This window comes from Notolabrus celidotus, chromosome 17 (genome assembly GCF_009762535.1).
Source record: "Notolabrus celidotus isolate fNotCel1 chromosome 17, fNotCel1.pri, whole genome shotgun sequence".
Lineage (NCBI taxonomy): Eukaryota > Metazoa > Chordata > Actinopteri > Labriformes > Labridae > Notolabrus > Notolabrus celidotus.
The window spans coordinates 726,812-747,928 of record NC_048288.1 but is presented as its reverse complement, the minus strand read 5'-3'; the positions used below and the strand labels follow the sequence as shown (position 1 = coordinate 747,928).

Sequence of the window (21,117 nt, the reverse complement as noted above, 5' to 3'; positions counted from 1 at the left end):
CACACTTGCATTTCATCCCATGCACTTATTGATCACACAGGATTTTACAGAAGAATGATCAGTGGTGGACTCTGCAGGGGCGAGGAAAGTAGAACAGCACTTCCTGTCAAACCTGATACCCAAAATGTAGGATTAATTTAAACATACTGAGGCAGAGGGGGGTCTGAGGGTCCTCCCCCAGGGCATTTGGAGGATCTAACACTTAATTCCAGCATTCTGGTGAACATTTATGTGACCATTTGTGCTGGAAATTTAATTATGAAAAAGTAAAACACAAAATGATTGATATATAAATATAAAATGATTTCAATCTCTGAAAGAAGTTGATTTTAGTTTTCATAAGGTCCCTTTAAAATGTAGTTGTTCAATTTAAACCAGAGGTAAAAAATGATAATAATTTGTTTTAATAACTGATGACTCGTCAACCCCTCTAGCTGAAACCACGTGCAGTGATGTCAGGAAGTGTGCATTCACTTAATGTTTTTCAAAAGCAGAAGCAAACTTGGGAAAGAGAATTGACTTACCTGCGCACCGATGGCACTTGTCAGTTTGAATATGTAGAGGCCGATATCCAAGAGAGGCTGCAGGACAGAGAGCAGAGAAACTTTTATTCACTGGATTTGAACACCATCTGAAGAAGTCTTTAAACACAAGAATGATTTAGTGCTAAATCATTTGAACCTTTTATTATAGTTTAATGTATCCTCACATTCTGTACTGTAATACTATGTGGGCAGCTATTTGTCCAAATCAGATTTTGTTAGTCCAAAAGAAATAATTGAGGATGATTAGTTTTTCCAAAGGATGTGACTCATCAAAAAGTACAAACTTTTATCAGTTTTTAATGTGAACATTTATCAGACCTGTGTGTTTATGTATAAATATATACACTTAACCAGACCTGCTCTAAAATGTTCAGATTTATTCAAAGTTTTCTTCAGACATTCATTCATATAATACTAGACATTCAAAATTCCCATCTAGCCGAACTTCCCTAAATCAGCACACATTGAAATACAGAGACAATCTCTCTAGAACAATCTGCCCACATCTTTACGACCAACATCGTCACTATCACCCTCAAAAAGCATCTGAAAAGGTCTCTAACAAGTCTTGACACACTTCTCTGATCTTACTGTATTCATTATGTCTTGTAAATGTCTTGGTGTTGGGTCTCTGTTCATAATTTGACATAGAGAGGTCTAGACCTGCTCTGTTTGTAAAAGAGTCTTGAGATAACGTTTGTTGTGATCTGGCGCTACACAAATAAAGATCGTTGATTGATGATACCTTGCTGAGGTTGGAGTACAGGTCAACCACACTGTTGCAGAATTTCTCCACATCCTGGGTCAGCAGCTGGTCTGCGTTGGCTATCCGGTTGTCAAGGTTTCCCATTTTGTAGTAAGTGAAACCTCTGCAGGTAAAACATTGGGTTAGGGTTCAAACAAGCAAACAAAGACCTGTCTGACTGAGAGGAGGTCTCTGGTGTGTGTAACGTGTACTGGATGGGTCATCAACATGTTCATACACAAAGATCAAGATTCCTGAGAATGACTGTTCCTCAGGTTTCCCCTCACACTGATATTCACCTGGTCATTTACAGCCAAACTGCTCATGATGTTGTTGTTTATGTACTTTTTTGCAGGTTTCCTCCTCAAAGAAGACCCCTGACATTAAATCTCTAGGATAATCTCAGTTCAGAGGTAAAGGCTGATAAGCTGCAGCTCAGCCTTACATGTGCCTGGTGTCAGCATCAGTCATAAAACAGTCACCTATGACTGGAGCACAGCGGTCATGTGGAGAGGACAACTGTCGCCTCAGTTAACATTACTGGTCAGCTTGAACTCTACCTTACTAGGGATGTAAGGATATATCGCAAGACGGTAAAAATGGATACAAATAAGGGTGGATTAAAATCGATTCAACAACATTTGTATCTGGATATTATTTTTAAACAGTAGGAGGCGCTATCTGTTTTATACGCCCCTTGTTAAACATCATGAAGTCTCTTGTCTGCTCTCTCGTCACTCTCTGAGTGGAGGTGTTTTAACTTTAAAGCATGTTTCAGAATCAGCTGACTGAAGGTGTTGATCACAGTGGAGACGCTCAGCTGGAGGCTGCAGCTGAGTGACAGGTCTCCACGAGCGCTTTTTATCTCCACCGCCGGACTGATTCTGACCTGGTTGTGCTCCTGGCTGACACCTGACCACGTTCACATGCTTATTTTTCTCAGTAAGAACGAGTAGACAGAAAACTGAAATCTGATCCTGTTCAGTTGTCCTGTTGCAGTAAATCCACATGTTGTAGTCTGAGTCTTCACTCTGTGACCATGCGTCCACAGAGATTATTTATAAGCTGCTCCTCACGTTGATATTCAGTGTGTTAACATTTTGAACACCTCAATATGATCTGTAGCTGTTTAATACAGTCAGTAATATACACTGTGTCAGGAAGGAACATTTGATTTAGGGGGAAAAACACATCTGTCATTATTTCTGACATGGAAAACGATCGTTAAATGATAATTGATCGTTAACATTTCCAAAGATCTATCATGGACAATACTTGAAGTTTACATCCCTAATTTAAAGAGATTTCCCTTATCTGTTTTAATATTTAATACTTTCATTTGGGAATCGTTCACTTTCCATTTCTCTATAATTGTTCTGAAATTTTCCAACAAGGTATTTTTATACTGTGATTTTAGTTTTTTTGCAAGGTGCTGAAAAAAGTGTGCAGTGGTTTTATTTGAGTTACAACACACCTTCAAAATGAAAAAGGATGACTTTGTTTACAAAGAAATATAAGAGAACAAATATATATCCCAACTGTCCATATCTGAGGACTGAAATAAAATAATAGTTATTTAAATTTTGAGTTCAATCCAGTTTTCTTGAAAATCGTTAGAGAAACGTGAGTGAATCGTATCTTGAACCAAAAATCGGGATTCAAATTGAATCGTGGGTTGAGTGGATCCCTTACATCACACTACTAGAACCATTGACTTAGTCAAGAGTTCATTTCAAATGCTGTAACAAAAATGTTGTGATGTCTTTAACTTGTTCTTTAATCGAACTACATCATTGATAAACCTGTTAGAGGAGCCTTTGAGTAACAGAGGAGTTCTATATGTTAATCTAAAAGGTCGTAGCAGATGGACAGCTGTGGTCTTAGTACTTACTGCAGGTACTGGTCGTACAAGCTCTTTGTGAGCTTCTCCCGGAACCTCAGCTTCAGCTCGTTCAGACCCAACTTCAGGAAGTTATTCACCAAGGCTATCTGGAATAAACAAGTAAATACAACCTTTATGTATGGGTCTGACAGGATGAGCCTGCTGCAGCATGGCTCATTTACTCTTCATGGTAAAACACACAGGTTGCTTATTATTGGTTGTTAATTAGCACAGGATAGAGAACACAAAATGAGCAGAGCAGAAATATTAGTATGATTTCACAAGAGCGATGCAGATGCCTGTTTTCTCTTATCATCAACAAATAAAGGAAATCAATCAAGAGAAGATGTATTCATTAATCTGTGCATCAGAACTGTTCTGTAAGTGAGCCTGACGTGTGCTGCTAACAATGCTGATGAAAGCAACAAATAAGAATCAAACTGCTGCTAAAATAAATGATCTCTTCTTAATAAAGGCTCGTTTGAATTATGTGAAGTTTGTATTTACTGAGTAAGAATGGTTCAGACTGATTCACTGTTTGGTTTTGATTTGTTGATGATAAAAAAAATAAAGAATATATCAGCCTTATTATTTCACATGGAAACATTCACATGTGAATTTGCACAACAGTGCATGTAGCACTGTGCTTGTGCTTGTGTTCAATAAAATAATGATCATGTTATATGTGTTTAAGTGCATGAAATTATTCAATGCAATATTCCTCTATTATGAGATGAAGTAATCAAACACTATGATTTATGTCAGGTTGCCTCTGTACACTGTTTATTACAGAAGAGGATTAGGGCCACTGAAAAAATAAATAAAATGAAGGTCCAATTTTTTTTTATTATTATTATTATTATTCTGAGATTAAAGTCAGAATTCAGAGATTAAAGTCAGAATTAGATTAAAGTCAGAATTCTGAGATTAAAGTCAGAATTAGATTAAAGTCAGAATTAGATTAAAGTCAGAATTCTGAGATTAAAGTCAGAATTAGATTAAAGTCAGAATTCAGAGATTAAAGTCAAAATTCTGAGATTAATGAAAGAATTCTGAAAAAAAAAATCTGAATTAGATTAAAGTCAGAATTCAGAGATTATAGAAAGAATTCTGAGAAAAAAGTCAGAATTAGATTAAAGTCGGAGTTCTTGGATTAAAGTCAGTATTAAAAGTCAGACTTCTGAGATTAAAGTCAAAATTCAGAAAATAAAGTCAGAATTCTGACTTTAATAATAATAAGTGTGATAATAATAATAAAAAATTGACCATAATTTTTTTTTTTTCAGTAGCCCTAATCCTCTTTGGTAGTTTATACACCTACAAACTCAAACCTATGTACAGAGCACAGACACTGAATTACAAACTAATGAGTGAAAAATATTAAACTGCATAAATATAATTTAAAAAAAAGGCTGACAAACATGAAAATTCAAGAAAATAAAGAATACACTTACAAGTGGCATGAATTTGATAAAGCTGTACAAGTAGGTCTTGAAATCTTTTGTCGAGCGACCGATAATTGCACTGCAAACCACAACATGCACAGGAATGAGAAACATTACTGAGAGGTCAGTGGGACAGGCTTCATTAATACACATTAGACTTCTTTCTGTGGAGGGTGCTTAAACCTGCAGAAATCATGAAGAGGTTATGGGATGAAATCAGAGTGAAGTCCTGACAGAGGTAAACGTGTAATTCCATTCAACATATGCATCTCCATGTTATCTTAACAGTCCAATGACCTGGAAGTTCTGCTGAGCTGCACACATATCTTAGACAAGGATACTTTGGAACAGTGGAATGAAAAGTCTCTCACAACATGAACCATGTTTAGAAGGTAAATGATTCTCTCATTGAGCAGGAGCCTGAGATCACCAATCACACTGAGGCTGGAGTTAAATCTAGGGAGAGGGGGAAGACCTGGATCCGGACGGCTACAGAGAGAATTTAAAGAGACTTCTTGATGAAGTGGTCCCGGTCTTCAACATTTTCAATGAATCTACTGAATAAGTTCACTCTCAGGTGATCAGAATAATTATTTTATGAGAGGCAGCAATCGTTCCTGTCTCGCCATCAGAGCCTTTAATCCAACCAGATTAGCATCACTCACTCTGTCTGTGAGTGTTTGATGGGAACACATTCCTGCGCCTGCAGAACCCATCATGGTTGTTTAAAAATGATATGTTAAATACAACAGTGGGATCCATGGATTGCGGATCCTTTGGAATCATCTCACAGTCAGTGTGTGGGAGGCAGACACCCTACTGAAGAGCAGATTTCAAACTGTAATCCCCTTGGCAGTCCCAGTTTCTTTAAGATTCCTGATAAAGATGATTCATTTTTTACATGATTCACATGAGTTTCCTTCAACATGTTAAATCTTCACTGGCTTGTCCCCTGTTAGGATTGTTCACACTGGTTTCACAGGCTGGATTCGATGAACTCTCTAAACTGGTTGAGCCTGTTGTACGTGGCTCAGTGCTGCCTGATGAAAACAACCTGTTCATCTAGAGCCGCGCTCTTTAGGATCATTAGTATGAGAAAGACTTCAGAAGTGCCCTGAAAGTCTCCTTCCCAAACTTGTTTCCAAAGATCAAAGCAAAGATTTCACACACTGAGGGGTTTCCAGTTTTGGTGACTGAAACTGAAATTAGCCACGTTTAACTGATCCATTTAAAGTGACCTGAAGGGAACAGGCAGTAACACCTCTCATCAGCTGTATATACAGTTGTGCTCATAAGTTTACATACCCTGGCAGAATTGATGGTTTCTTGGGTAGTTTCTGTTGCTTTTATGATATAAAAAGAGTAAACACAGTTGCTTCACCCAACCACTAACCATGAGTGAAAAAAAGTTTTTCTCTTATCATTAATATTCTCTGAAAAATGGCCAAAAAAAAATCAGAAATTCTGCCAGGGTATGTAAACTTTTGAGCACAACTGTAAAGTGTCTTTAGAACAGTATGTTCAGAGACTTACAGCATGTGGGGAATAACTCCACAAAGAGTGAAAGAAGTCATGAGAAAGGTACTAGTCTGAGAAAGGGACATGAAACAAAAACATGCCTTTAACTTTTATAAATAATTAAGGCTGAGGCACTAAAACCAACTCACTGTGCTCCCTTCACAGATGTAATGAACATTATATTAAAAAGTGGCAGTGTTCCTTTAATAAATAAAACTGTATACTCCTATTTTTCTAAACACATTGAGGGTTGGCCGTACTGATCTGCGCTGCTCTCTCGTCACTCGCTGAGTGGAAGTGTTTTAAGTTTATAGCATGTTTCAGAATCAGCTGACTGAAGGTGATTCTGACCCGGTTGAGCTCCCAACTGAGCTCCCGCATTTAAATGCTTATTTTTTTCAATAAGTACAAGTAGACAAAAAACTGGACACTGAGTCTGAAATCTGTTCCTGTTCAGTTGTCCTGTTGCAGTAAATCCACATGTTGTAGTCTGAGTCTTCACTCTATGACCATGCATCCAGATTATTTATAAGCCTGCTCCTCACGTTGATATTCAGAGTGTTAACATTTTGAACACCTCAATATGATCTGTAGCTGTATAATACTGTCAGTAATATACACTGTGTCAGGAAGGAACATTTGATTTAGGGGGAAAACTCATTTGTCATTATTTTTAAAATGGAAAGCATTCAGTTTTTTTAATGATTAAATGATAACTGATCGTTAACATTTCAAAAGATCGATCATGGAAAATACTTGAAATTTACATCCCTCATTTAAAGAGATTGACCTTATCTGTTTTAATATTTAATACTTTCATTTGGGAATCGTTCACTTTCCATTTCTATATAATTGTTCTGAAATTTTCCATCAAGGTATTTTTATACTGTGATTTTTAGTTTTTTTGAAGGTGCTGAAAAAAAGTGTGCAGTGGTTTAATTTGAGTTACAACACACCTTCAAAATGAAAAAGGATGACTTTGTTTACAAAGAAATATAAGAGAACAAATATATATCCCAACTGTCCATATCTGAGGACTGAAATAAAATAATAGTTATTTATATTCTGAGTTCAATCCAGTTTTCTTGAAAATCGTTGGAGAATCGTGAATGAACCAAAAATCGGGATTCTAATCAAATCGTGGAATGCGTGTATCCTTACATCCCTACTTCTTTGTGATCTACAAGGAAAAGGAGCAAAGAGTTTCTCCCATCAGAAACTACATCTAACATGTTTATATTCATTATATATTTATGTATTACATTATTATTTATATTCATATATTCATTATCACTCCCAAAAGAAGACAGTTCCTGAAACAGCACCCTTGCTAAAACTGAAGTAGAAGTATAAGTTGAATGGAATTACATGTGAAACAGCCGGTATGATATACAACACCACCAGTGATGAAGGCCTATGACAGGAAGCGATGAATAAGCACAACACACCACTTTAGCAAGGCAGCATGTTATTACCACGATGTTAGTGGAAAAGCTCTAGCTCTAGGAGAACCTAAAGATTTACCCCTGGTATGACTGATATGTAGGAATAAAAGTGCTCCTTGAACAGATGGACATCTCTGCTTATAATACCGCTGTGGAGAATCAAACAAAGTCATTAGTTTAGTACAGCACGGTTTAACTTCTCATTTTCACTGAGGTCTCTGAAAAGTAACAGAACATGATTCAAAGGATGCATTATTGGAACCTGACAGATGTACACAGACAGCACAGTCAGGGCTACCATGTCAGTCACAGAGGAAGGGTTAGGGTTAGTGTACCATTGACCAGCTGGTAAATGATCAGCATTCAGGTCTCATTCATTCTCTACACTCTTTTCACCAAAGTAACATTTCTGACTTTGAGCTTTACAATACCAAGTACAGAGGCCTGTAACTAAATGTGGATTGTTGGATTCTCTACAGGCCTCAGCGGAATACAAAATACAGTACATCTATCAGGTTGACCTCAGTGAATCAAAGTGACAGTGATTAACACCATGGAGGAGCTTCTGGAGACATTTTTGAAAGTTTTATTTTCAAGCGGATGTGACCTAGTATAAGGGAGCTTAGCTTTAAAGGTGACATATTACGCTTTTTTCATCAATATATATTGGTCTAAGAGGTCCCCAAAACATGTCTTTAAGGTTTATGCTCAAAAAAACACTTTGAAATCAGATTTTGGTCTGCCTGAAAAACCCTCTTCTTCAGTCCTCCTCAGAACACTCTGTTTTCTCTCTGACCACGCCCCCTCAGGAAGTGGATGTGCCCTCGGCTCTCCAGCACGTTGATCTAATGTTTACATGTTGACTGAATATACACGGCTGCTCACAGACCCGCGTTACTTCAACCCTCTGAATCTGATCCAGAATCTGATCCTGACGGAGAGGCGCCTGCAGCAGGACCTTTCTGAACCATTTGTCACAGATTTAGTGTTTCTTGTTGTTTTATTTATCAGTATGTAGACGTGTGTCTTGGTACACAGCTACGAACATGTAGCTATGTGGCTATGCTAACTAGCGCTAGCACTTATCCATGATAAATAAAAATCATCCACTAGATCTTCAAATCTGCAGACGTGGGGAGTAAAACCGACCTTTGTGTTTATTAAGACAGCCTACAACTAGCATGCCTCCCTCCTAAGCTCCTTGTTAGCACACATGTGTGCAGGGAATGAAAAACAGAGGAGGAGTTGAGTTGTATTTTATACAGTCTATGGGCTGAACAAGCTCCGAGCTCTGACTCCGTTACAGACCGGATATTGTTGTTACGTAACAAAAACACTGAAGTCTGAAACGGCTCATTTCACACACATTTACAGAAAGGTGGAGAAATCAGAACAGGGACAGAATGGATTTTTTTCATTTTCAGGGGGTTTGTAGACAGGGACACATATTTCAGGTACCCTTTTGCACCCTGAGCTAACTCACTTACTGTTTTATTTATTTATCTGTTCACTCCATTATCCATATTTAGTCTAGTTTAGTTAACTCACATAGTCAGCTCTTTTCTAGTCTGTCCTCATGTTGTTGTTTCACCTTGTTTTCATATTCTGTCTTTGTTGTCTGTGTATTTTTTGACTGTCTTTTATTTGCATTTGCACTGATTTGCACCTGCCATGTGAGAAACACAATTTCATTCAGCTGTATACAAGCTATCCAGATGAATGACAACAAAGTTTGAGTTGACTTGGTGTCCCCTACATCAACCTGAAGGCTTAGACTGCTAGGGGGACTGGCACACTGACACACTGGTATCCTATCTCACCCCCTCATCCTTTCCTTTAACTCTCCCTGTCCCATTAAAGTTACTAACCATAGACCTTTCTGGAGTCCCTGAGCTCCCTTGTCTCGTAGGTTCTTCTGAGCTGCCGTAGACGTCCTCCTGCTGTGGACGTTCCAGACTCCAGCTGATACGGACGTGCTGGACTCCAGCAGCAACAGCTACTTCTACTCGTCTCATCACAACCAGCGTTCCCTCTCTCTCTTATTCTCCTCTATCCCTCTTTCCAGACCCAACTGGGTCGAGGCAGATGTCTGTCTAACATGAGTCTGGTTCTGCTCGAGGTTTCTGCCTGTTAAAGGAAGTTTGTCCTCTCCGCTGTAACTAGCTAAATACTGTGAGGTGCAATGCTCATGGTGGATTAAGGTGGGGTCAGACTGAGTCTCATCCTGTCTTGGTGTTGGGTCTCTGTTCATAATTTGACATAGAGTGGTCTAACCTTCTCTGTTTGTAGAAGAGTCTTGATATAACGTTTGTTGTGATTTGGCACAAATAAAGATTGATTGTGTGATTGTAGTGTTGAAGTAAATGGTCCCGCATATTATATCCAATAATCAGGTGTAGCCATGGTTTGGTTTGTATGCGTGGCTCAGAGCAACAGTTTGTGTGCTGAAGGGACTTCTGAGCGTTTTAATAAGTGATTTAAGTGTAAAAATTGAAAGCTGACTTACATACTACACGTTTCTACACTCGTTGGTCCAGCTCAATGAGTTTGCTCTGTTGCTTCCGGACACCTCTACTTCACTTTAATAGTGCTGGCTTTTGATCAAGGCAGATCCAGTAAGACAGACATCACACGGACCAGCTTTGGGCCAATATGACATCCTGTGATACGGCCACATTTCAAGGCGGTGAACTTCTCCAAGCAGAATTCTTCAAATTCTTGTGCTTGATTTAATGCCCATGTTAGAGAGAAGAACAGCTGAAACACCTGGAACTGAAAACAGGTACGGGTATCGGCTGCCTTTTGTAATGTATGTAGGAACCCACCCAGGATAAACCAATCACTGATTGTGGTTCCAGTTCCACCTTTGTTAAGCAGAGCAGGTAAAACATGTAGTCTCTAAGTAGCAGGGTTGGGGCACCACGTTACATGTGAATGAAACAGAAGTCATGTTTTGTAAATCTTTTAAACTCAACATTTAACTGAACATAAAGCAAAACAAAATGTGAAAGTGAAATATGTTCATGTTTAACATATCTGCTCATTTGAAGTTTGATGCAAGTAATACATTTAAACTTCTTTGAACAGGACTCTGTAAACGTTGGTGAACCCAGGAGACCAGGGTCTGGACTTTAAAGTGAAATGTGGTCCCATTCTTGCCTGATAGAGGATTTCAGCTGCTCAACAGTTCAGAGTCTTCTTTGTCAAATATTTCATTTCATGATGCTCCAAATGTTCCAAACAGGAGACAAGTGGGAATGCAGACGGGCCAGTTCAGCACCTGGACTCTTCTACTACAGAACCATGCTGCTGTAGTATGTGCAGAATGTGGTTTTCTGCAATATGCACGCTCTTTCCTAAAAAAGGCTTTGCCTGGAGCATCCTTTTTACCGCCAGTCATGTGACTAACCTGTTGATCATGAACCTCCTCGTTGGGAGAAGTTCCTCCAGATGTGTTTTTTAACATAACACAACTTTTCAGTGTTTCGTTGTTCCTGTTCCAGCTTTTCTGCAACATGTTGCTTCACATTTAAAATGAGGAGATCTGTTTCAACATGTGTTTGTTGTCTAATTTCAATTAAACATGGAGATTGAATGATTTTACACAGCGTCCCAACTTTGGAGTTAGGGTTGTATAAAGGTTTTCTATAAGCCTTTGTTAAGCCAGCCAAGTACAGGAGAATGTGTTTCAAGCCAGTGAATCTGAGAACCGACGGAGTGAGCAGGACCCCTACACAAAGAAACCTACAAATCTGATTTATAGATCAGAAGATGATTACAGCATATTTCTTCAGTGTCAGCAGCGTCCACAGTAAGGTTTAGTTCAGTAGTCTTCTTCATATGACAAGGTCGAGGCAGATGGCTGTCTAACATGAGTCTGGTTCTGCCCAAGGTTTCTGCCTGTTAAAGGAAGTTTGTCCTCTCCGCTGTAACTAGCTAAATACTGTGAGGTGCAATGCTCATGGTGGATTAAGGTGGGGTCAGACTGAGTCTTATCCTGTCTTGGTGTTGGGTCTCTGTTCATAATTTGACATAGAGTGGTCTAGACCTGCTCTGTTTGTAAAAGAGTCTGGAGATAACGTTTGTTGTGATTTGGCGCTATACAAATAAAGATTGATTGTGTGATTATGGTAGTCATAGCAGCTAACAGTCCAAACACAGAACAAATTGTATTCTTTCAAAGTAATGAATCATAAACTCTCTAAACAAACTGATTGATCCAGACCCTGACCTTTCAATCATGGTGCCATTCTGGATCATCCATACATCGCAGTACGTCCTGGCCACCAACATGGCAGCGATGAAGAGGAGGTAGCCGGTCTGCGGTAAAGAAAAAACACAGGCAGTAAGTTAGAAGAGCCTCGAAATGGTGTCATAAAGTCCTTATCATTCTGCACTTCACTCAGATCATATCCAGAGAGCGGATCTGATAAGATTATGTTGCATGTGACCTTGGCTTGTGGACCAAATGTTTCTGTGCCACAGGGCTCCTCTGTGTGTGCTGCTGATGTAACAACACTCAACCTTTAACTGCTCGGATATTCTCCATTTCTTCTGTGCTACCTGGACATGGACGTGTTCTGTTTTGAGGAAGTGCTTTCCACATCTGGATGACTGTTACACAAACATCACAGCTAGAGGGATGTCAACAATGAATCAAGTGATGATTAATTGGTCATTAAGAACTTACTGGAACACATTTTTTTGTTGGATTTTCTATCAGGTGGAACAAACATCATGTGGTCTCATATCTGGTTCAGCTATCAGGGAGGTGTTTGAAGTTTAAAGCATGTTTCAGAATCAGCTGACTGAAGGTGTTGATCACAGCGGAGATGCTCAGCTGGGGGCTGCAGTTGAGTGACAGGTCTCCACGAGCGCTTTTTTATCTCCACCGCCGGACTGATTCTGACCCAGTTGCGCTCCAGGCTGACACCTGACCACGTTCACATTTTTTTCAATAAGAAGGAGTAGACAGAAAACTGGACACTGTGAGTCTGAAATATGTTTCTGTTCAGTTCTCTTGTTGAAGTCTGAGTCTTCACTTTTATGACTGTATGTCCACAGAGATTATGAGCCTGCTCCACATGTTGATATTCAGAGTGTTTAACATTTTGAACACCTCAATATGATCTGTAGATATTCAACACTGTCAGTTATATACACTGTGTCGTGAAGGAACATTTGATTCAGGAGAAAAACGCATTTGGCATTATTTGTGACATGGAAAACCTTCACCTTTTTTTAATGATTAATTGATTATTGATCGCTAACATTTCCAAAGATCGATCAGGGAAAATACTTGAAATTAACATCCCTAATCACAGCAAAGACAGTTCCAGCCTGAAGCAGTCAGACGTCATACCTCCATGCAGAAGAATTGAGGCACCATGATTCGCAGGATGCGCAGGATACGGAGGAAGAAGACTTTGTCGACTGCTGCGCGGTCTTTTTTGCTATCCTTCTGGAGGAAGAGACAACGTGACAGAGACAGTGTGAGACACAAGGACGGCTAACTCCTGAGGACCGACTGTATAAACAAATTACTGCCTCACAACAAAACACGAAGGATTGACTCACCTCTGTGTTCAGCGCTACATCAGAGCCTCCTTTCCTGTTGGAAAGACAGAATCATAATGAAGTCAGAGAGGTTCTATCGTTACATTACAGTCAGTGGACTGTGAGGAGGTTCCTGCTGTAATATGAGGAGCCACACAGAGTCTGGGTTCAGGGAGGGAACCAGACGCTTCATCAGGAAGAAGAATACATGGAAAAGGAATATAATAACTGTTACATGCTTCAGATTTTACTTTGAACATTTTAAATGAAACATGATAATTAAACTTTAAAAGAAGAATATTAAATAAAAAAACTGAAATAATGCAGAATGTGAAATAAAGCTCCACAGAGGGACAGATCAGGGACCTGTAGAGACCTAACTACACTGAGTGTTTACACTGCAGCTTCTCCATCCTGCTCATCTGCTGTCTGCATGTCAGAGCATACACACACACACACACACACACACACACACACACACACACACACACACACACACACACACACACACACACACACACACACACACACACACACACACACACACACACACACACACACACACACACACACACACACACACACACACACACACAACTGCACTGGACGTCAGCTACCCCTGGACCAGGACTTGGGGACAGGTCAACTAGCTAAAGGCCCACTTCAGTTTGGTTTTCTAAGACCGTACAAGAGGCTTGATCAGTACTTTAGACCAGGGGTTCCCAAAGTGTGGGTCAGGCCCCCCTGGGGGTCGCGAAACACAAATGGGGGGTTGTGAGATGTCTTCCAGAATGTTTTTTTTTTAAAGTTATCTAAAAATAGAACATTTTACCCATTCTAGTAAAAATATTAAACATAAAAATAGTATCTAAGTTTGAAATAAAACCTTGAAAATATAAAGTGTAATGAGTTTTCTGCCTTTCTTTGTTTCCAGATGACTCCTAAGTTTAGTGTTAGTGAACAGTTAATTATCTAAAGCATCAGTAGCAGCAGGTTCATTCATAACAGCACAGGAAACACAGACACATGCTCATATAGGTAGGGTCATTTTCTGCAGACCAGCTAAATGAAGACACATTAAATCACTTTGAGGGACAGAGGGGGTCACAAGTCTTTTGGCACCTATATTTTGGGGGTCACAGGCTAAAATGTTTGGGAACCCCTGCTTTAGACCAGATGACGCAGTCTACACTCCATGGCCCTCAATCTGGTGTAGAAACCAGCGACCAACAGGGATCCCATGTCATCTGTGACATGTATGTATCTGGGTCAATCACAGGGAACACATAGTCAGGTGTTGATGAACGTGGCATCTGAAAACACACGGCTCTAAAGGCTGATTTATACTTCTGCGTCTCCCCTACGCAGCAGGGGCTGATGTAGACATGAGCACCACATACTTGTGCGTCGGTGTGTCTGTGTCGCGCAGCAATTCTCCGCCGAAACGCCTGAGGGCAGCGTGGTCTCTCTGATAGCCGGCCGCCTGCTCCCGGCCCCGTTACGATCTCTGTTTCCTTTTCCACAGAGATTCAGAGCGTGTTCTGTTAATCTACAGCTGATACATGTTGCTGTTTATCATACAGACATGATTACATGAAGAATAGAGAGGAGGAGATCAAATACACGGACGATGTGCGGCCGATGTCCGAGATCCCAGAAGTGCTGTGAATGCGGGAAAGACAAAGCCGCCGAGCGGACCAATCACAGGGCTTGCGGTCCGCGTCAGCTCTATGCGTAGTTACATTTTGGAGGAGGTGCACGTCAGCTACGTGCGTAGGCCACGGCGTAGGTACGGGAACTACGCGGACCCCCGGCGTAGGGTACGCCGTTGATTCAACGCAGAAGTATAAATCAGCCTTAAATGTTATCTGTTCAGGCAGGGTCCCCCGCAGAGTTTACAGCATGGAGGGACGCTCTACAGCAATACAAGGGGGACTTCTCTGAGCTGGAGATCCACACCACAGCATCAGAGGGAGAGAGACGTAACACTGTGTGGGTTAAGGAAAAGAGGCGTTAAAGGGAGGCCCAAACACAGCGTGGGTTTGGAAACTGAACTGGAAATGTATACTTTAAAACCTTCACTTCTTCATCTATCATAATGATGTAACGCTGTCTTTCACTAACACACACCTGATGTGACCGAGAAAAACACTAGTCAAACATTGAACCATGTAAAACATTGTATAAGTTATTATTTAGTTAGCTTCATAAAACGCAGCAACACCAAAGGATCAGACAGTTAACACATACACACACAGACCAAAGAGAAACTGTAAGCTTGGACCAGCTCTTAGTTATGCTGCTATAGGCTTAGACTGCTGGGGGAACTGGCGCACTGACACACTGGGATCCTATCTCACCCCCTTCCCCCCAACCCCCCCATCACTTACTCTAACTCTCCCTGTCCCATTAAAGTTACTAACCATAGACCTTTCTGGAGTCCCTGAGCTCCCTTGTCTCGTAGGTTCCTCTGAGCTGCCGTAGACGTCCTCCTGCTGTGGACGTTCCAGACTCCAGCTGATACGGACGTGCTGGACTCCAGCGGCAACAGCTACTACTCGTCTCATCACTATCACCGCTCCCTCTCTCTCTCTCTCTCTCTTATTCTCCTCTATCCCTCTTTCCAGACCCAACTCGGTCGAGGCAGATGAGTCTGGTTCTGCTCGAGGCATGGACTCTATCTCTGACACTCAGGCGCTTCAGAAGCTCTCCTGGACGCGGATGTTCTGCAGAACTCTCTGTGAATCCAGATGTTTGTTTCCCTGCTTCGTTTCATTTACAGCTCAGAGAAAATACTTCAGTGTCTCGTGAGGCTACCAAGACCAGGTTTCCTCTTTAAACGTTCCTGTAGAGCCCACTTTGTGAAACTGCATAGATTCAGGTTCTGTTGTAGCAGAATGGATGGGGATATAACGCAGACTGCTGCTGAATGTACACAAACTTACACACTCACTCACTGAATCCTCACAGAGGTCTTTGTTTCAGGTCTTCCTCAGATCTTTTTTCCAAATGCTGCATCATAAGGACAGACTGATGAAGAGGTTTTATCATGAACTCATGTCAGGCTGTTTCTTAAGTCCCAGCGTGTTGTCAGTGACGGGCCGAGGTTCAGCTCTGACATGTTGTGACACCGCTCTCCAAGAAGTGATAGGGACGCACTTTGTCTTTTACAAACTTATTGCACCATAAAACTCGTCTTTTGGATTGTATGGATACTAGGAAATAACACATTGGATTTTAGCACAGCAGACTTTATATGGATGTGTTTTTTTTGCACTTTTAATGATAAAGACATTAAACGTTACTCAATTCAGGCTGCCTGTCTGTGACGTCTAGGGCTGTCAAAATTGCTCCAAAATGAAGTTTGAATATTCGCTCTAAAAAAACCCAGAGGTTCGAACCATTTGAATATCTATATTTGCGCATTATGTCAATAACAGGTGGACAAACTAATACAAGGAGACATAACTACTTGTATAGGTATTTATATTTCAGATTTAACATGCCTAAAACATACCTACACTTACAAAACAAGTAAATGACCTAATGGCCTATACCGTAACACTTTTAAGACCGCAGACCTTTCGCTCGCCCCCCTCCCCTCTCTGTGTGTAATGCGCTGAGTGAGTTCTGAGCAAGACTTGTGGGAGCAATTAAAGGTCCTACTCTTGTCCCTAATATAGGCAGGCTTCATTCAGTGATTGAAGCAAATATTATTAACATTAATTGAAGGTAAAAACGAAAAAGTAGTCCACTTACATTCTTGGCGCTTGTATAAAAAAAAAGAGGAAAAACTGCATTTTATCCCAGTGTCACTGATTGTCTGGCTCTTTGAGTCCACTGTCAATGTAGGGTCTTAGGCCTGACAGGTTATTTGTCAAAAACACAAGACAGTCCACATGTGAAGAGGCCAGTGCTGATCAGACAGTCCACATGTGAAGAGGCCAGTCCACATGTGAAGACAGTCCACATGAGAAGAGGCCAGTCCACATGTGAAGAAGACAGTCCACATCTGAAGAAGACAGTCCACATGTGAAGAAGACAGTCCACATGTGAAGAAGACAGTCCACATGTGAAGAAGACAGTCCACATGTGAAGAAGACAGTCCACATGTGAAGAGGCCAGTCCACATCTGAAGAAGACAGTCCACATGTGAAGAAGACAGTCCACATGTGAAGAAGACAGTCCACATGTGAAGAAGACAGTCCACATGTGAAGAAGACAGTCCACATGTGAAGAAGACAGTCCACATGTGAAGAAGACAGTCCACATATGAAGAAGACAGTCCACATGTGAAGAAGACAGTCCCCATGTGAAGAAGACAGTCCACATGTGAAGAAGACAGTCCACATGTGAAGAAGACAGTCCACATGTGAAGACAGTCCACATGTGAAGAAGACAGTCCACATGTAAAGAAGACAGTCCACATGTGAAGAGGCCAGTGCTGATCAGACAGTCCACATGTGAAGAGGCCAGTGCTGATCAGACAGTCCACATGTGAAGAGGCCAGTGCTGATCAGACAGTCCACATGTGAAGAAGACAGTGCTGATCAGACAGTCCACATGTGAAGAGGCCAGTGCTGATCAGACAGTCCACATGTGAAGAGGCCCGATCTCTTTTTATTCACTATACTACCAGCGGAGGAAAATATGCGTTCAGAGCGCACTGAGGATCCGGGGACAGAAGGATTTCTCTCTGCCGTCTGCTTCACGCTGTGCATGTGTGACTCCTGTGACCTGTCCCTGACCCGTCATGCAGTGCGCCCACTCGCAAAGCAGCCACTGATGTGTTTTTTTCCACAGTCGAATATTAATTTTCACAATCGAATCTCCGTTTTTTTTAAATATTCAAATATATATTCAAATTTAGAATATTTGTTGTCAGCCCTAGTGACGTCATCGCCACGCTCCAGCAGACAACAAAACATAGCATGGCGGACGGCAGAGGAGAAGCCGGCGTGCGAGAAATGATCAAGCCACCATTGTGGTCCGGTGTGTGGAAACACTTCGGCTTTTGCAAAGACGGAGATGTTCTAAATAAGTCGCCCGCTGTTTGTAGGATATGTAAAGGTCAAGTAAAGTTACTATGGCAACACCACAAATCTATCCAAACACCTACCAAGGCGCCATGGGATTTCACACAATAATAAAAGTGAATAAAATAAAATGTCTGTTAATGGAATGATAAAATCCTTAAACTTATTGATGCAACACATCATTGCACAATTTAGCCCAGTATTTCAAGTCAGAACATAATGTTGGAACATAACAATGTACCCATAAGTGTTATAAGTACAAAGTGCTTATAGCACTTATTGTTCGCTCTGTTTTTCACATGGCTTTTGGATGACAAGTGGTCATCACACGTTTATTTAAGTTACCAATCAACAGTATGTTGGCAGAATGTTTAAAAAAGCCTGTCAGCTGACACGTAGGAGTCATCTGGGAACTGTTCAGCTCTGTGTTTTGGAGTAAGAGATGAGTTTCGTAGTGTTTTAACAGACGTAGCCGGTGTTTCTGATGGCCAATTCGACGTGTTGTTTATTTCGGGAGGGGTCGGGTGAGTGTTTGTGAGGAGATCATAGACTGTATAAAATATGGACGTAGTATCCGTGATGTCACCCATCTGTTTCAGAACGCTGTTTTGAAGCCAATCGGCAGCGGCAGCCATATTGCTTCTGTGGAGCCAGTGTGACGTAAAGAGGCGGGCTTTGAGCCTCCTAGTCAACAGCTACAGTGTTCCTGCAGGCAGCTGTGCCTCTCATTGGAAGACTAGTAATCTCAATATCTTTGAAATTGCCGCGTTGGAAAAAAATTCACCCCCCTCACAGTGAGAGGACATGAGCTATCCAGACTACACTCATCTTTAGTACCACGCTGAAAACATGTTTATTAATGCTGTAAAGATCAGCTTTTTCCCATTCATGTGTATGTGACTTCCGGTACTTCCGGAGCCTGCCTCAAGTGGATCCACAATGAACTGCAGTTTTTAACACTTCAGCATTGGATAATATTTTTAGACCGGAGGTTGCCGCTTGGAGGAGATGCACGGGTGGTGCCATGACTGAGCGGTCCCCAGAAACATTTCCCCAGACAAACGTTCCTTCTCCTCATGATAGCAGCATTTCAGTCACATTATGTCAATTTCTGCAATATTCCACATTTAACAGTTTTTAATGGCCATTTCTATGATTCCATCTGCGATTCAGTGAACGCAGATATCATAGGGCCCTAGTAACATCAGCTCTGCAGAAGCCTCAGTCCTCGCCAGCATGTTTAGTCAGAGACTAGGACAAAACTCGGATTACTTATAACCTGATTCCCCTACAAGAAACAACAGGACTCTAGGACTGCCCAGTATCAAGGGATTTATTCCACAGTCACACTGGTTGAATTTTTGGCTAAAAAGTTACTGGATGGATTTCAAGTCACTGAATCGTTTCAGATCGGATCGTTCTAAATGAACCAATATCGTCCTTTAATCGTATCGGCAACCACGAATCATGATAAACGAATCAAATCATTGTGAAAAGAATCGTTACAGACCTAGTCCCAGCTGACTGTGATAACTCATCTGAAGACAGGGGCTCCTGTCTGAGGTTCTTACCTCACCTTTCATTCATCCTTTATTATGTTAATATACCTTTGGCAGTGGTTACAGTATCAGTCTCAGGCACAGGGTCAGAACTCTCTAGACTCCTCTAAACTCCTCTAACAGACCATCTTTATATCTTTTACTCATTTACTATGACTTCAGACATGTGTCACCATGTTTATATCTCTATTTAACACGACTTATGACATGCTGCACCATGTTTCACCATGTTTCACCATGTCAGTAGCATGTTTCAACCTGTTGGTAGCATGTTCGTAGCATGTTTCAACCTGTTGGTAGCATGCTAGTAGCATGCTTTAGTTATCCAGGCAGGTCAGGGGAGCTGGACTCCAGCAGCACTTTGTGCAGAGAGGCTTTCTAGAACAATGTCCCCATTAAACTAAGGGAGAGGTTAATAAAGGTCACTCAAACTTTACTTTGTTAACTCATCATGAGGACTAGTCCCCAAAGTGAGCCACAGAGACACACAGGTGTGCATGTAGAGACCCTGTAGAGCTCTGAGCTGGTTCAGTCTGTACTTTAGACTCTCTTTGCTGGGTAATAAAATGGATCCGGATCCGGAGTGTCCCTGCAGGTCGCTGTCACCTGTCAGAGCAGCTACTAGCAGATGTTAGCATTGAGATAGCCTCTAAACCCTCCCTCTAAATAAAGCTTCCTACCCCTCGCTGTGATATAACTCTTCCTGCGGTGAAATGTTCACACTCACCCCTCCTGTCTGCGGCTCCGTCTCCTCTGCCTCAGGATGTACAGCAGCAGTAAAGAACCTCCTGCTAAGGCAGAGTTTCTGGCCGTCAGGTGTTTACTGAACGACGCCATGTTTGTAATGCTGAGCGGCGCAAGCTCGCTCCAGCTCTGACTGTGACTTCTTCTTCGACGGGTTCTCTCCCTCAGCAGAGAGCAGGTCTGTCCCATAGGTCTGCCCCCAGCGGTTTAAGCCGGAAACGCAGCTCTCTGTAATGGGACTCCTCGGTCAGTCCTCCAGCCCCAACCGGAAGAAGCTACAGACCCGGCATGCTGCTGTTTTTAATCTTCATTTCTAACAATGCAAATAATTTATAAACTTATCTGCATACAGGAAGAGAATCAAATCATGTTGACTTAGTAAAGTATATAAATGAAAAACAAGAAAAGTGTATTTGATTAAAATAAGGACAAATAACAAAGAGAAGTGTACGAGAGGAGGCACAGATTTTTAACATATTGCAAGATGTAACTCTTTTAATAGCTTTAATGTTTTTCAGAGTATTGAATTGGATTAATGATTGAACTGGTTTCTTTTTTTTATAATTTTCTTTTTAGCTGGAAAGCTGGTCTGCTTTCAGTCCCTAGAGTCAGAACTAAACATGGTGAAGCAGCGTTCAGTCA

General features: G+C 41.1%; 1 protein-coding gene across 2 annotated transcripts in view; it reads right to left on the bottom strand.

Annotated features, from left to right (window-relative positions):
- The window catches only part of LOC117828900 (ATP-binding cassette sub-family D member 3-like), a 36,715-nt gene extending 16,079 nt beyond the window's left edge, over nucleotides 1–20,636 (bottom strand). Inside the window, exons 1-8 of one of the 2 annotated variants that reach the window (XM_034706301.1) lie at nucleotides 20,459–20,636; nucleotides 13,158–13,191; nucleotides 12,943–13,038; nucleotides 11,812–11,900; nucleotides 4,627–4,696; nucleotides 3,182–3,279; nucleotides 1,291–1,414; nucleotides 525–581 (exon numbers count right to left, since the gene is read on the bottom strand). In XM_034706301.1, coding sequence (XP_034562192.1) covers nucleotides 525–581; nucleotides 1,291–1,414; nucleotides 3,182–3,279; nucleotides 4,627–4,696; nucleotides 11,812–11,900; nucleotides 12,943–13,038; nucleotides 13,158–13,191; nucleotides 20,459–20,568 — 678 coding nt within the window. In that variant the 5' untranslated portion in view covers nucleotides 20,569–20,636. Of the gene's footprint in view, nucleotides 1–524; nucleotides 582–1,290; nucleotides 1,415–3,181; nucleotides 3,280–4,626; nucleotides 4,697–11,811; nucleotides 11,901–12,942; nucleotides 13,042–13,157; nucleotides 13,192–20,458 lie in introns of both variants that reach the window. The other variant, XM_034706300.1, reaches the window with a different exon arrangement.
- Between the last annotated feature and the right edge of the window lie 481 nt (nucleotides 20,637–21,117).